Below are 12,142 nucleotides of genomic sequence, written 5' to 3' on the forward strand. Positions count from 1 at the left end.
AACATGTATGACAAATTGTCAAATGTAGCCTTTGGTTTTAACATTTTAAAGGCCACACAAAGACAAAACATATTTTTCAATTATTCATGATTTCATCAATATTCTCACTGGTCACCAAGACCAGTAAACCCATTCAATAACATTAGGAGACCACTTGCTCCATTCTTGTAAAAAGTAAACTAGCTACACTCAATAAGGACACATAAGCTTGCCAAGCTGAAATTCTGAATACTAATTAGACTATGTCTGCAATATCTTAAATTAAGCAAACTGAACAGAATGTGTGTTACTACTGGCTAAAATTAATACATTGGAATGGAAGAAAAATGCTAGCAATGTAATTGTACATGAACAATGGTATGCTATAGAAGGGCTCATTACAGTTATCCAATTCAAGAGATTATCTAATGGAAAATCAGGGAATTTGCCCGGTGAAGGAGAAAGGAAACAAGGGAAATTTATCCTCTATTGGGAGGGCTTCTAAAAAAGTTGGTACGACAAATGGGTTGTTATGCCTAAATATGTCTCCTATATGTTAACTACTGCAACTCATTTAAGTTATGTGTTTGCTCATAGGAAAATGGAACCATGCACGGCGTACAGGAACTTTGGATAGCAGTTCTTGTTCTAGGAGTTTTTCTGCTCATGGAAGTCATGTGAAAACATTTGTGTATGACAGTGGACATTTTTAGCTGTACAAAACTGCTCTTGATGTTTCAATATGTGTCTGAACCCCAAGTTAAAAGAATAAAAATAAGTTTAATAATTCGGCTTTTGACAATATTTTCAAAAACCATGAAAGAAAATGCTAAGAACAAAACCTAAGTGATACAATGTTATAGTGGCAAAAAAAGATACACTCCAAATGTTTTTATTTCAAGAAAACAAAAGGCACTCAACAACCTATACAAACATATAGCTACTAACTAGAGACACACAGATGTTGAACAAGGCAATCACGTTCAGCAGTGAAACCCTTAACTTACATGATCTATAAACGATCATACATTAACTGTACAACACAAAGTCATACAGGAAATAATCTAGCATTCAATATGCAATACAGTGTGTCACTTGGCACAAGTGTCAATATTCACATTAAAATGATCTGCATTGCTCATTTTACTATACTGATTCAAAATACAATGTATTTACAATGGTTCTCTGTGGGAAATTAATGTAAATTAATATTTAGAAAAGTAGTTTATTGCTACATTACTTTTTAAAAATTAAGCAGAATGTGTAGAAGAAAAAAGTGTGAGATTGTGTTTTTACATACTGCTTTTGAAGGTCCACTCACTGGATCATTTCGACTTCTAAAAAGAGAAAACAGAGTGTCAGAAAAACAGCGATGGCATATAGAACAAAACAGCAAAAGCTGCCACCATACAATGGATACCAAGAGTGTATATAGTATGTAGACATGATTATGCCTGAAAAACTAAGATAATCAAGGCTCTGACCTGCAGAAATATAACATTTCTGTGACAAGTACCCATTTCATGAGACTGAACATGCAAATACTCATACAGAGAAGCCAAATCCCCAAATTGTGAACAAGGTGGTCAATTTGGCTTGGAGAGAACCCAACACTGACTAAGGTGGTAGTAGTTGTCAAAAACATCACCTGAGAGGAGTTTCTAGGGTTCTGTATAACTTATGAGTTCTGTGATAAAGAAAAAAGACCTTATTTTAAACCAACTCTGAGTAAATAAGCCTTGAATTATTTTACATTTAGAATGTTATATTTTCTAAGAAATTGTTGGTACACTAAATACAGCAGAATCCCACAGCTATTGAGAGGGGCATCAAGTATGGAGCTTTGAAAAATAGGCAGCTAGTGGAGAATCCTGATTTGTGGTTGAGATGTCTAACATGTACTTCTAATTATCAATTTCATGTAGATATCAATGGCAGTATATGAATTTTTTTTAAAAAAAAAACCATCCAAATTGCTTTAAGAACATTTGAGCAGCTTATTTCTACACCAAACCAAAGAAATGCCACTTTTTTGGGGGGGGGGCTTGCTGAATTGAACACGGAAGCATTGTTTATTGACTTAGTGTCGTACAATAACAACACTTAGGCTCAAGCCAGACGTAATGGGAAGCTCTGGTTTCCTGCTAGGTGAATCATCACGTGGTGAGTGTCAGGCTTGTATTCCCCCCCCCCTTCTCTTCCTCCTCTTTCATAGCTGTGAGTGACTGGAAGCTTCTGCTCATGACATCCTAGCTTGGGAGCCTGTGGTTAAACTATGGTTAGGGATAACAAGGCAGGATTTGAAATGGATAGCTTTTCATGAACAATGTTTAAACTAACTCCAGTTGCAAGTTGGAATGTCACAGGTAGTTAGACTTTGTTTAACACCTGAAACTCTCCAACACTGGAGGCATTCAAGAGGCAGCTGGACAGCCACCTGTCGGGAATGCTTTGATTTGGATTCCTGTATTGAGTAGGGGGTTGGACTCGATGGCCTTATAGGCCCCTTCCAATTCTATAAGTTACTGACCTCCTCACAGCTGTGAAGGAGAGTGCGTGCAAGCTGAAGGCCAATGCCTGAACAGGGCTTAACACATATTCCTCTAGGGTTCAAACATTACAGCAGATGCCTTCCATGCTTGTCATAGGTTAATCAATAGCAGCTAGAAATCCAAGATAAAAGCAACTTGATATTTCAAAAAAATCCTCTATTTTTCAAATCTTGCTATTTTGTTGTAAATCTCATTTCTAAGGTTGTTGTCAATGTATATTACTGGGGAAAGAGCGCTCCTCTCAGTCTTTGGTGGTACAAAACAAAGACCACAGGCACATGTAAGTTGAAACTACACAGGGTTTTAATGTGTAGTATTAACACAACTTCCATTGTTATGGGGAAGCAGAGACCCAGGAATTGAGCTCTGGGCTATGCAAGTGTAAATACAGCAGGCAGCTGGGCCGTACACCAGAGAACAGCCTGCAAGAGAAAATTACATCAGGGGAGCTTCGTTGAATAAGAAGAATGCTTCTGTAGTAGGGGCTTCAGGACTGCACCGGGGGAGGGGGGAGAGGAGGGGAAAACGAAGGCAGGCATTAAGTGTCTGAATTGTGCAACAAGACATTTTAGTGTTGTCCCTAACAGAGGTAGGAGGGCACCTGAACTCTGCTTCTGGCAGCAAATATCTTGGGCTGGCACTATCCTCAAGAATTCCCGAGGATAGTTTATGTTAAGTTTTACCCCACAGATGTACAATGCCTTCACCGTGAAGAACGCTCTTGGAAAGACCGGTGGGAATCACCAATATTCGCTTGACTTTAAAGCAACAAGGCAATGCTCACATCTGCAGCACAATATCCTTTAATGCCAACCTATTGCACCTATGAATGTCAGTAACGGGGAAGAGTATGGTTCAGCTGCCAAGTAGCAAACCTGGGACCAGCACTTCTTTATATTTCTCTTTGTCTCACACATAACTCATACATGCTTCAGATGTTATGCTATTAAGGACTGAGGAGTTTCATGAACTACCTCTCCAATATGCAAGAGGTCCAGAACACTACTGAAAGATGTAAAGCATGGCCTTCAGGGGCACAACCCACCAGAATCCTCCCTGGTCTAACCTCTACTGCTCTTGTCTCCCCCCACCCAAAATCCCCTCCCAACAGCCCACTAGGAATGAGTCTTGTATCCAAAAACTCTTGCTCACATGTAGAGTGCTGACCTCATTAAGCAATCTGTAGACAAGCCCTAACTCATATAATGGTTCCTCTCCCCATTCTGTAGAAATTTGTTTTCTTCATTTAAGCCCAATATTGTCTATTTTAATAAATTTTAATTCCCGTGCTGGCTAATCCTGAAAGAGTTAACAACTGATGACTGGAATAGAAAAAATACCTACTAGAAGTTTGGACAAACCAGAATTATGTATTAAAAACAACTCCTTTTACAATTTAACCCCTAACCTCCAAAAGCCGATCGAAATAGAATTACATCTCCAGAAGTCATTCAAGATCAGATCTATTGACCACCTACTTCAAGAATCAGTCTATACCCCACACACTCAGGATTTCAATCCAAGTTTATTTCCCCAATTCCAAGACTGCAGAAACACAAGTATTAACTGTCTATTAACTGGAAAGGAAAAACCTACTTCAAGTGACCCAGTTACAGTACAGGATGTAAAAAAAACAATTCAACTGGAATTGATATGGTGCAATTCTACATTTACCACTGTATAATTTTAAAGCATTACTAGGCCTATCAAAATGCACATGGATCCATTGACACGGGCTGACTACAGACTAGAAGCTGGATATGCTTAACCTACTCACAGGAATGTGTACAGTGGGTTCTGACAAAGTCTCAGCAACTGCAGCTCTGCTACTTATGTCAGCTACCTCCCACACCCCGATTTCTACTAGAGAGAGTAACTTCATCAGGAGAACAACTAGCAACTAACTGCCAAAGACTGAAATGAAACCCTGCAGCTTACACCTGCCAGCATGGTCAAGTATCACTAAATGAATTTGCATACATGCTTCTGATGCAAGAGAGCTGCATTAAGCTGTGTTTCTTGCATCGTTAAACTTGTAGGTAGTATAGCTAGAATCCAGATGCTTATTTAAGTACTTAGAAGAAAAACCAGAGACTTACATGACATATGTTTTGCTTGTACATTTTACTCCACCAATAGGGATTCTTCTGACAATAACAGATGAGTTCTTGGGAATCAGGGCATTATCATCAGTATACTCTGGAAAAGGGGATAAAAGGCATGCATGCTTGGTTAAGAATAAAAAAAGTGTGGGGGTGAGGGAGGAATCTGGATTTTTTTTTTCAAAAGAGGCCCCCAAACTCCAGGGCTTTTCAGTGCTAGTAACTATGTGGGGTTGCTCATACTTACCCCATTGTAATTTATTAGGAGACTGGCTAGAAATACAAGATGACAGAACATTATTTAACATCTTAGCGATTGTCTGAAAACTCTAAATGGACCCTGCATTTGACAGTTTCCTGAGTAAAATTAAGTGTGCATGTGGGTACTCTTCTCCAGAATAAGGACTTCATAAGGAAGCTACTTAACAATAGTAGAAAATGTTTCACTATCATATTTACAGTGGGTACAGAGTAGTCTGGCATTTCATAGTGCACTGGGGATGCACCCCTTGTCTGCAGTCTTATATATGTCTACTAAAAAGTAAGCTGCACTAAATCCAGTAGGACTTACTCCTGGGCTAAGAGCAAATAGGATTGCAGCCTAACTCTGGATCTATAGTCCATTTGTAAAGTGTTCTCAGGAAAGCAGACAGGGCAGCTACCACATCAGAATGACATGAAGTGGTAATTTTGCCAGCCCCAACTTCTACCTGCACCTTGAATTCAGTTGTCATTTGGAAATATCTACAATTAGTGTGTTTTTGTTTGCCACCCTGGGCTCCTACTTGGAGGAAGGGTGGGATATAAATTTAATAAATAAACGGTTTCCACCTCTTTCAGCCACAATTGTATAACCAAAATGTTATTTTTCCATGGTGTACAGTTGCAAAGAACAGGATGGGTTAATAAGCATCACACAAGTTTGGTATTTGGAATGCATGTATTTCTTCTGTTAAAAAATATTTAAGCCACCCAACCCCCCATACACTGAAGTTACCCTAATTTCTCAAGAAAGCACGCAATCAAAAAATGAATAATACACAGCTATACAGGGAGGCATCCAGCGAAGTACTCCCACTAGCACAAGCACTTTTCAGCTGTGTAACAGAATTTGCCCTTCGGCCCCTTGTGTGCACCCTAAACCTTCCCCAACCCTGCGGAGCAGATTTAGGGAGGCTGCAGGGGGTGCATGCTAAGGGAAGAAAAAGGGCAAGTTCCATTGTGCAAGCAGCAATCCTTGTGCTAGTGGAAGCATTTTATGCATAGCACCCATAGTCAGGACGGATGCTTACAACTAAACCTCACATACCAAATCTGGGCACTGTTAAAACTGTCATGTCAAGGTGGATGTTTTTAAACACACCTTGCGAGGATTCTTCCCCCATAGGCTTGGGCATAAAAAACTAACAGTAACTCCTGGAAAGTGAACAGTTAAAAGAGCTTTAAGATGACAGGTATGATGTAACGTCTCTGAATTCCCCAGAAAAGAGCATCAGAATGAAAAGCACGATGAAACACCTCTGAATTTCCCAAAGAACGAAGCGGTTGTTTTTTAAACTTTAGATAGCTCAAACAGCTTTTTCCATAAGCTTAACAAAAAAAGGAATCCAATGCATTATTCTCTCAAGGAAATAAATGTCTGTGTCCGTATCATGACTTGCTATACTTCACTTCCCATTTAGTTTTCATCTTAGTAAGATGGTCTTATTGTCCCCAATAGTCTGTCTATGCTCTCTGCTTGAACCAAGTACACACTTTTCAGGAATTAACACTGAAATTGCATAATTGTACTCATGCAGAGAGCAGGGGGAGAGAAGAATGAGGACCAAGAGGGTGACTGTGAAATAGCCATTTTCCCCTAGAATGCCCTTCTGGATACCATCTTCACAGATGAACTACATATCCTTGGTGCCTAATAAAGCATTAATCCAATTGCCTAATTCAAACCCAGCAAATCTAACCTACATTTAAACAAAACCCTCTCAGTGGGGTGTATGCCATTTTCAGTATTTGGTTTGGAGCCTTTGGCCACCAATTCCTTTGCAACATTATTTCAACATTTTCCACCACCTTTTTTTAACACGTCCATAACTCCCCAAGATCAAGCCTGAGAAACCAGACCTACGCACAATAAACTCAGAGACTTGCCTCAGAGACACAACAGACAAACATGCAAAGCGAATGTTCTCTCTTCCACACAATGCCATGTGTATGAGAGGCTTCTGTAAAACCCTCAGCGCTGCCCAAGAGACTTGTATTTTCCTAAAAATTCACATTTAGCCAACTTTCTAAAGGGGTCCTGGCATTATCAAAGTTACCATCCATAAGGCCACACCATGAACAAGGAAACTGATGCTATCCCATTTATTCAACCTAGGCTATCATAAACCAAAAATGGTGAATCTATTTCCTCCAGATGTTGCTGGACTGCTGGACTACAGTTCCCATCATCCCTGGCCACTGACTATGCTGGCTGGAGCTCATGGGAGTTCTACAACACCAGGAGGTCAAAAGTTCCTTATCCCTGACCTAACCATTACAGAACACCCCTACCCATTCTCTGCTGGTCACATAAATTCTTACAAAGCATCCCTACACTGTACCAATAGTGAAATCACAGACAGTAAATCTACTGTAAACGCTCTATTCATACAGAAATTCAGGACATATATTCTGCCATAACACCATATGCCATACCACCAGACAATTTTACAGATTCAGAGATGAGTATGCCACCAACGGTTATGAGCCATGATGTAATTGCTTAAGCAATATGTGAGATCTTGGAACCGCCAGAAGCTGGAAGCAAATGGCTCATACCATAACCACTGTTTACCATGCACTTCCTCTTGACGCATCTGTTACTGACGCTTTCTACAGGCAGGGCACAGGCTAATCAGGCCACCTCTAGCAGCCAAAACAAAAAGCTGTGAGGGTCCTTGTTAATGGATTTAACCTTTTCTGATTCAAATATGAGCAGATACAAGTCAAGCACTTATCAGAAATGGGTAGAATGCCAATTTAGCCACCCTACCTAGAATATTTTTCTAGGTGTCCATTATATTTTCAGAGAATCACAGAACAGTAGAGTTGGAAGGGGCCTATAAGGCCATGGAGTCCAACCCTCTGCTTGATGCAGGAAGTAGAAGATTTGTGCGTATGTACCAGTCTGGTACTGCAATGGGAAAAGATCTCAAAACACCGATGAAAGCACAAGTTTTAAACTGTTTCTCCAATATAACTATTACCATTAGTACACCTATAATAAATTCAGGAAGTAACACTAAGCAAACCTGATCATGGAGCCAGAGTACTATAACCCTGGGCTACCTTAGATAAATGTTGCTAAGTCTGATCAACGATGTAATTGAAGTATTTTGAACATATCCTTGTCTCTTTCTTGTCATACCCCTCCACGTCCTTGAGGCATAGATCCACCTCTTATTTTACCGTACCATAGTGCTACGTATAATATTAAATTGTTTACATAAGCAGTTGTATTCTTTATGAACCCTTGGGACTGGAGGAGTGGTGATAACTAGAAAATCAGCCCAGCCTGAAGGACACCATCCCCATGCTAATAGATCTCCCCACTTGCAGGAAAACAGTCCAACCGCTGCCCTTCACACATACACAAACTATTGCATGATGGTTCTTTTTGGAAAGGAGGGAAGGGGCAGAATAGAGGAACAAACAGGGAAGAACAAAAAGGGTATCTGTAGTGGTGGATGCCCTCCAGAAGTTTTGGATTACAACCCCCATCATCCCTGACCCTGTGCTTGTTGGGACTGATGGGAATTGTAGTCCAAAACATCTGGTGGACATGAGGTTGGGGAAGGCTGGGTTGAGTGTGTCTAACAAGGACTAGGAAGACCCAGATTCAAAGTGCTGCCCACTGCTTCACCTTGGGCCTGTCACTTTTCCTAGCTTAGCAGTGGAGCATCTGCATTGTTTTTTATTTTCAACGAGATCTATATACTGCTTCACTAAGAAATCCTCAAAGCATAAAGTCCCAGGTTTAATCCCTAGTATGTCCCATAGGGCTGGGAATTTCCCCAGTCTGAAAACCCTGGAGAGTCCCATTATTATTATTATTATTAAGATTTATATTCCCATCCTTCCAACCAAAGGAGCCCTGGGTGGCAAACAACAACTGATAAAACAACAAACACACTGGGAAAGATCTCTACTTAAAAGGCTTGTTGACCAGTAGTCTTCAATGATTTCAGACCTGGGAGCCACCCTTTAACCCAAGCATGTATTTGGGAGACACACTTAACTATTTGCCACATACCTATATGCTAGTAGAGCTGCTACTGTGACCCATCTTACAGCAAGCTATGACATGGTAGTGGGTCTCATCCCAACAACTTGAAGCCAACGATGTGGACCAAGGTAGCCAATGTAGTGCCCTCTAGATGTTGCTGGACTGCAACTCCCATCAATTCAAGCCAGCATGGTTGGGGAAGATTGGAGTGGTAGTCCAGCAATATCTGGAGAACACCATGAGCCAGATGGACCCAATGGCCTGACTTGTTATAAGGCAGAGCTTCTAAAGTGCGAAGATAAAGATCCACACCCTTTGGAGGAAAGATGGAACTTATCATCAACCCTCCCCCTCAATATTTATATTTTACTTAACAAAATTTACACACTGCTTCATTGTAATAAACCTCCTCTCTATACAGATATATGCCAGAATCTCCAGAGTAAGCGTGTGTGAAGTGCTGTTTGATGCTTTTGTAACTATCTATCCACACATGCATGCACACACAACAGTGTGTCTCCATCCTGTGTCCCTCCTCCAGAACCAAGGGAGATGAACCATAGGAAGTACTTCTTTACTCAGTGCATAGTTAAACTATGGAATTTGCTCCCACAAGATGCAGTAATGGCCACCAGCTTGGATGGCTTTAAAAGAAGATTAGACAAATTCATGGAGGACAGGGCTATCAATGGCTACTGGCCATGATGGCTGTGCTCTGCCACCCTAGGCAAAGGAAGCATGCTTCAGAAAACCAGTTGCCGGAAACCTCAGGAGGAGAGAGTGTTCTTGCACTTGGGTCCTGCTTGCGGGCTTCCCCCAGGCACCTGGTTGGCCACTGTGAGGACAGGATGCTGGACTAGATGGGCCACTGGCCTGATCCAGCAGGCTCTTCTTATGTTCTTAATCATAAGATGTATTATCTGCCCTTCACTGCAAGGGCCCAAGGCAGGTCACAACCATCTAAAGCACAGCATTAAGAACAGCTTAAAACAGCTTAAACCACCTCATCTGGAAGTCCATTCCGCACAACATAGGAAGCTGATCTTTAGTGTGGTGGCACCTACCCTGTGGAATTCCCTCCTCTTAAATATTAGACAGGCGCCATCTCTGCTATCTATTCGTTGCCCACTGAAGACCTTCCTCTTTCAACAAGCCTTTTAAGTGGAGACCTTGTCCAGTCTGTGTCCGTGTTGGAATTGCTTTATAAGATGTTTGTAAACCTTCTCATTTTAAAAAGCTGTTGTTAAAACTGTTATGCTTTAATATGTTTTGAAGTCTGTTTTTAAGATGTTTCAGAGTGTTCCTAGTGTTCTTGTTTGCTGCCCTGGGCTCCTACTGGAAGGGCGGGATATAAATTTAATAAGAGAAGTACTAAATACAATTACAGTCACAACTAGAGCGAGCACCTCCCCCGCACAGAAAAACATTCCCCATTTTAGGCCATGCAAGTTCTTTGCGCGCAGGGACCTGGGGGGGGGGAGCAGCAGAGAAGCGAAGCGGACGCGACCCCCGCGAGGGAGGGAAACGGAGCGCGCGCGACCCCCTCCCTCCCTCCCTCCCTCCCTGGCCCCCCGCTCACCTTCTTTGGTCTGGGCGTTGGTGATCTGGAGGTCGCAGTCGCCCGCCTTGAGCTTCTCGCGGCCCATGATCTGGCGCTTGAGGTCGCACAGCGAGATGTGGAGCCCGTCGAAGGTAACCGTGTCATAGTTCAGCTTCGAGGAGAACTTGTAGTGCACGCAGGACATGGCGCTGGAGGGGCGCTGGAGGGGCGGCGGCGGCGGCGCCGAGGTAGGCCGCGGAGGCCGGGCGGGCTGGCGGGCGAGGGAGCGGCGGCGAGGGGCGTCCTCCCGCGAGGCGGCGGCGGCGGCGCTCCTGCTGCTGCTCCTCCGTCGTCCTCCTCCTCGCCTTGGTTTCTCCTCAGAGGCCGCCCCGGCCCGCCATGGCCCTCAGTGGCGGCTCCCGTCAGGCGCTGCGCTGGGCCGGCCGGGCCTCCATCATGGCGGCGGCGGCGCCTCCTGATCTCCTGCTCCCTCCTTCCTTCTTCCCTTGCTTCGCTTCTCCTCAGCCGGGCCCGGCGGGGCCTCCCTGCGCCGCTTCTTCCTCCTCTTCTTCCTCCTCCTTCTTCTCCTCACGGCTCTGCTTCTGAGGCTCCGCTCCGGGGTTTCCCGGCCAGCGGCTGCAGGGGCTGCAGAGGGAGGAAGGAGGGGCGCGCGGAAAGGGGAACGGCCGCTTCACGCACAAGCACCGCCTCCTCCGCCTCCGCGTCTGCGCATGCGTCACAGTGCGCCACCTTCGGCCTCACGTGACCCTGCGCATTATGACAAAGGGGAAAAAAGGGGAGGAGCGGCCGCGGAAGAAGCTGCTTTTCCTTTCCTGCGCCGTCCCGCCCCGCCCTCTCGCCACCGTGTGGCCTGCCCGGGGCTCCTCCCTCTTAAAGGCGCAGGCCAGGAGGGCAGCCGAGCGGAGGGGGCGCGCGAAGAGAGAGGGGCTGGTTTAAGAGGGCCACTGCAGCTGCAGCAGTTGTTGTTGCTATTATTATTGTTGTTGTTGTTGCTGCTGCTTTCACAGGTCCCGTTTTATTTCGCCCCCCGCATTTTTTTTCAGTCCAATGTATATTTTAGGACAGTATTAATTATACCTGCTTTTTAAAGAAAAGAACCCTTCACAAAACAGCTTTCTATATAGCTGAGCTAGGATAGACTATATCCCCCTTTACGGAAGAATATGGAATATATTTCCCTATTCTGAGACAAACACCTCAGCGCAGCATATGCGGTATACGTTTTATTGGACTGTGACTGAAATAAACAATGCACATTCATTCAGTAGAATTCACGTACAGAAAAATCTGTTCATGTAACAAACCTACCAAATCAAAATAAGACGACAACTAAAAACATGGCAGGAGGAGGGGGGAAGGAAGCTCTGAGAAACAAGGAAGCCAAAAAAGTTCTTTTTTTTAATTAAAGAAGAGCAAATCTTTTCAATAAAGAGAAAAAACTGAATATTGTCCAGATGTTTACTGTTTCAAATATTGCAAATAAAGTTCAACAAACTGGCTGTTGTTCACTAATCAGTCCTCTATGATGCATTCATTTAGATAGGGCAACTATATTCCGCATCCAACATAGGAAGCTGCCTCGCACTGACCAATCACAGAATTGCAACCAATTTTCCACACGACCCAGGCTACTCTATTTTTTCTATGTATATATCTCATTATGTTCAGAATAAACCAGAAA

General features: G+C 43.2%; 1 protein-coding gene across 2 annotated transcripts in view; it reads right to left on the reverse strand.

The window, feature by feature from the left end:
• RBBP6 (RB binding protein 6, ubiquitin ligase) overlaps nucleotides 1-11,243 on the reverse strand; it is a 34,229-nt gene extending 22,986 nt beyond the window's left edge. Inside the window, exons 1-3 of one of the 2 annotated variants that reach the window (XM_061599162.1) lie at nucleotides 10,480-11,243; nucleotides 4,631-4,730; nucleotides 1,280-1,316 (exon numbers count right to left, since the gene is read on the reverse strand). In XM_061599162.1, coding sequence (XP_061455146.1) covers nucleotides 1,280-1,316; nucleotides 4,631-4,730; nucleotides 10,480-10,645 — 303 coding nt within the window. In that variant the 5' untranslated portion in view covers nucleotides 10,646-11,243. The remainder of the gene's footprint in view (nucleotides 1-1,279; nucleotides 1,317-4,630; nucleotides 4,731-10,479) is intronic. The other variant, XM_061599163.1, reaches the window with a different exon arrangement.
• Between the last annotated feature and the right edge of the window lie 899 nt (nucleotides 11,244-12,142).

This window comes from Rhineura floridana, chromosome 17 (genome assembly GCF_030035675.1).
Source record: "Rhineura floridana isolate rRhiFlo1 chromosome 17, rRhiFlo1.hap2, whole genome shotgun sequence".
NCBI lineage: Eukaryota > Metazoa > Chordata > Lepidosauria > Squamata > Rhineuridae > Rhineura > Rhineura floridana.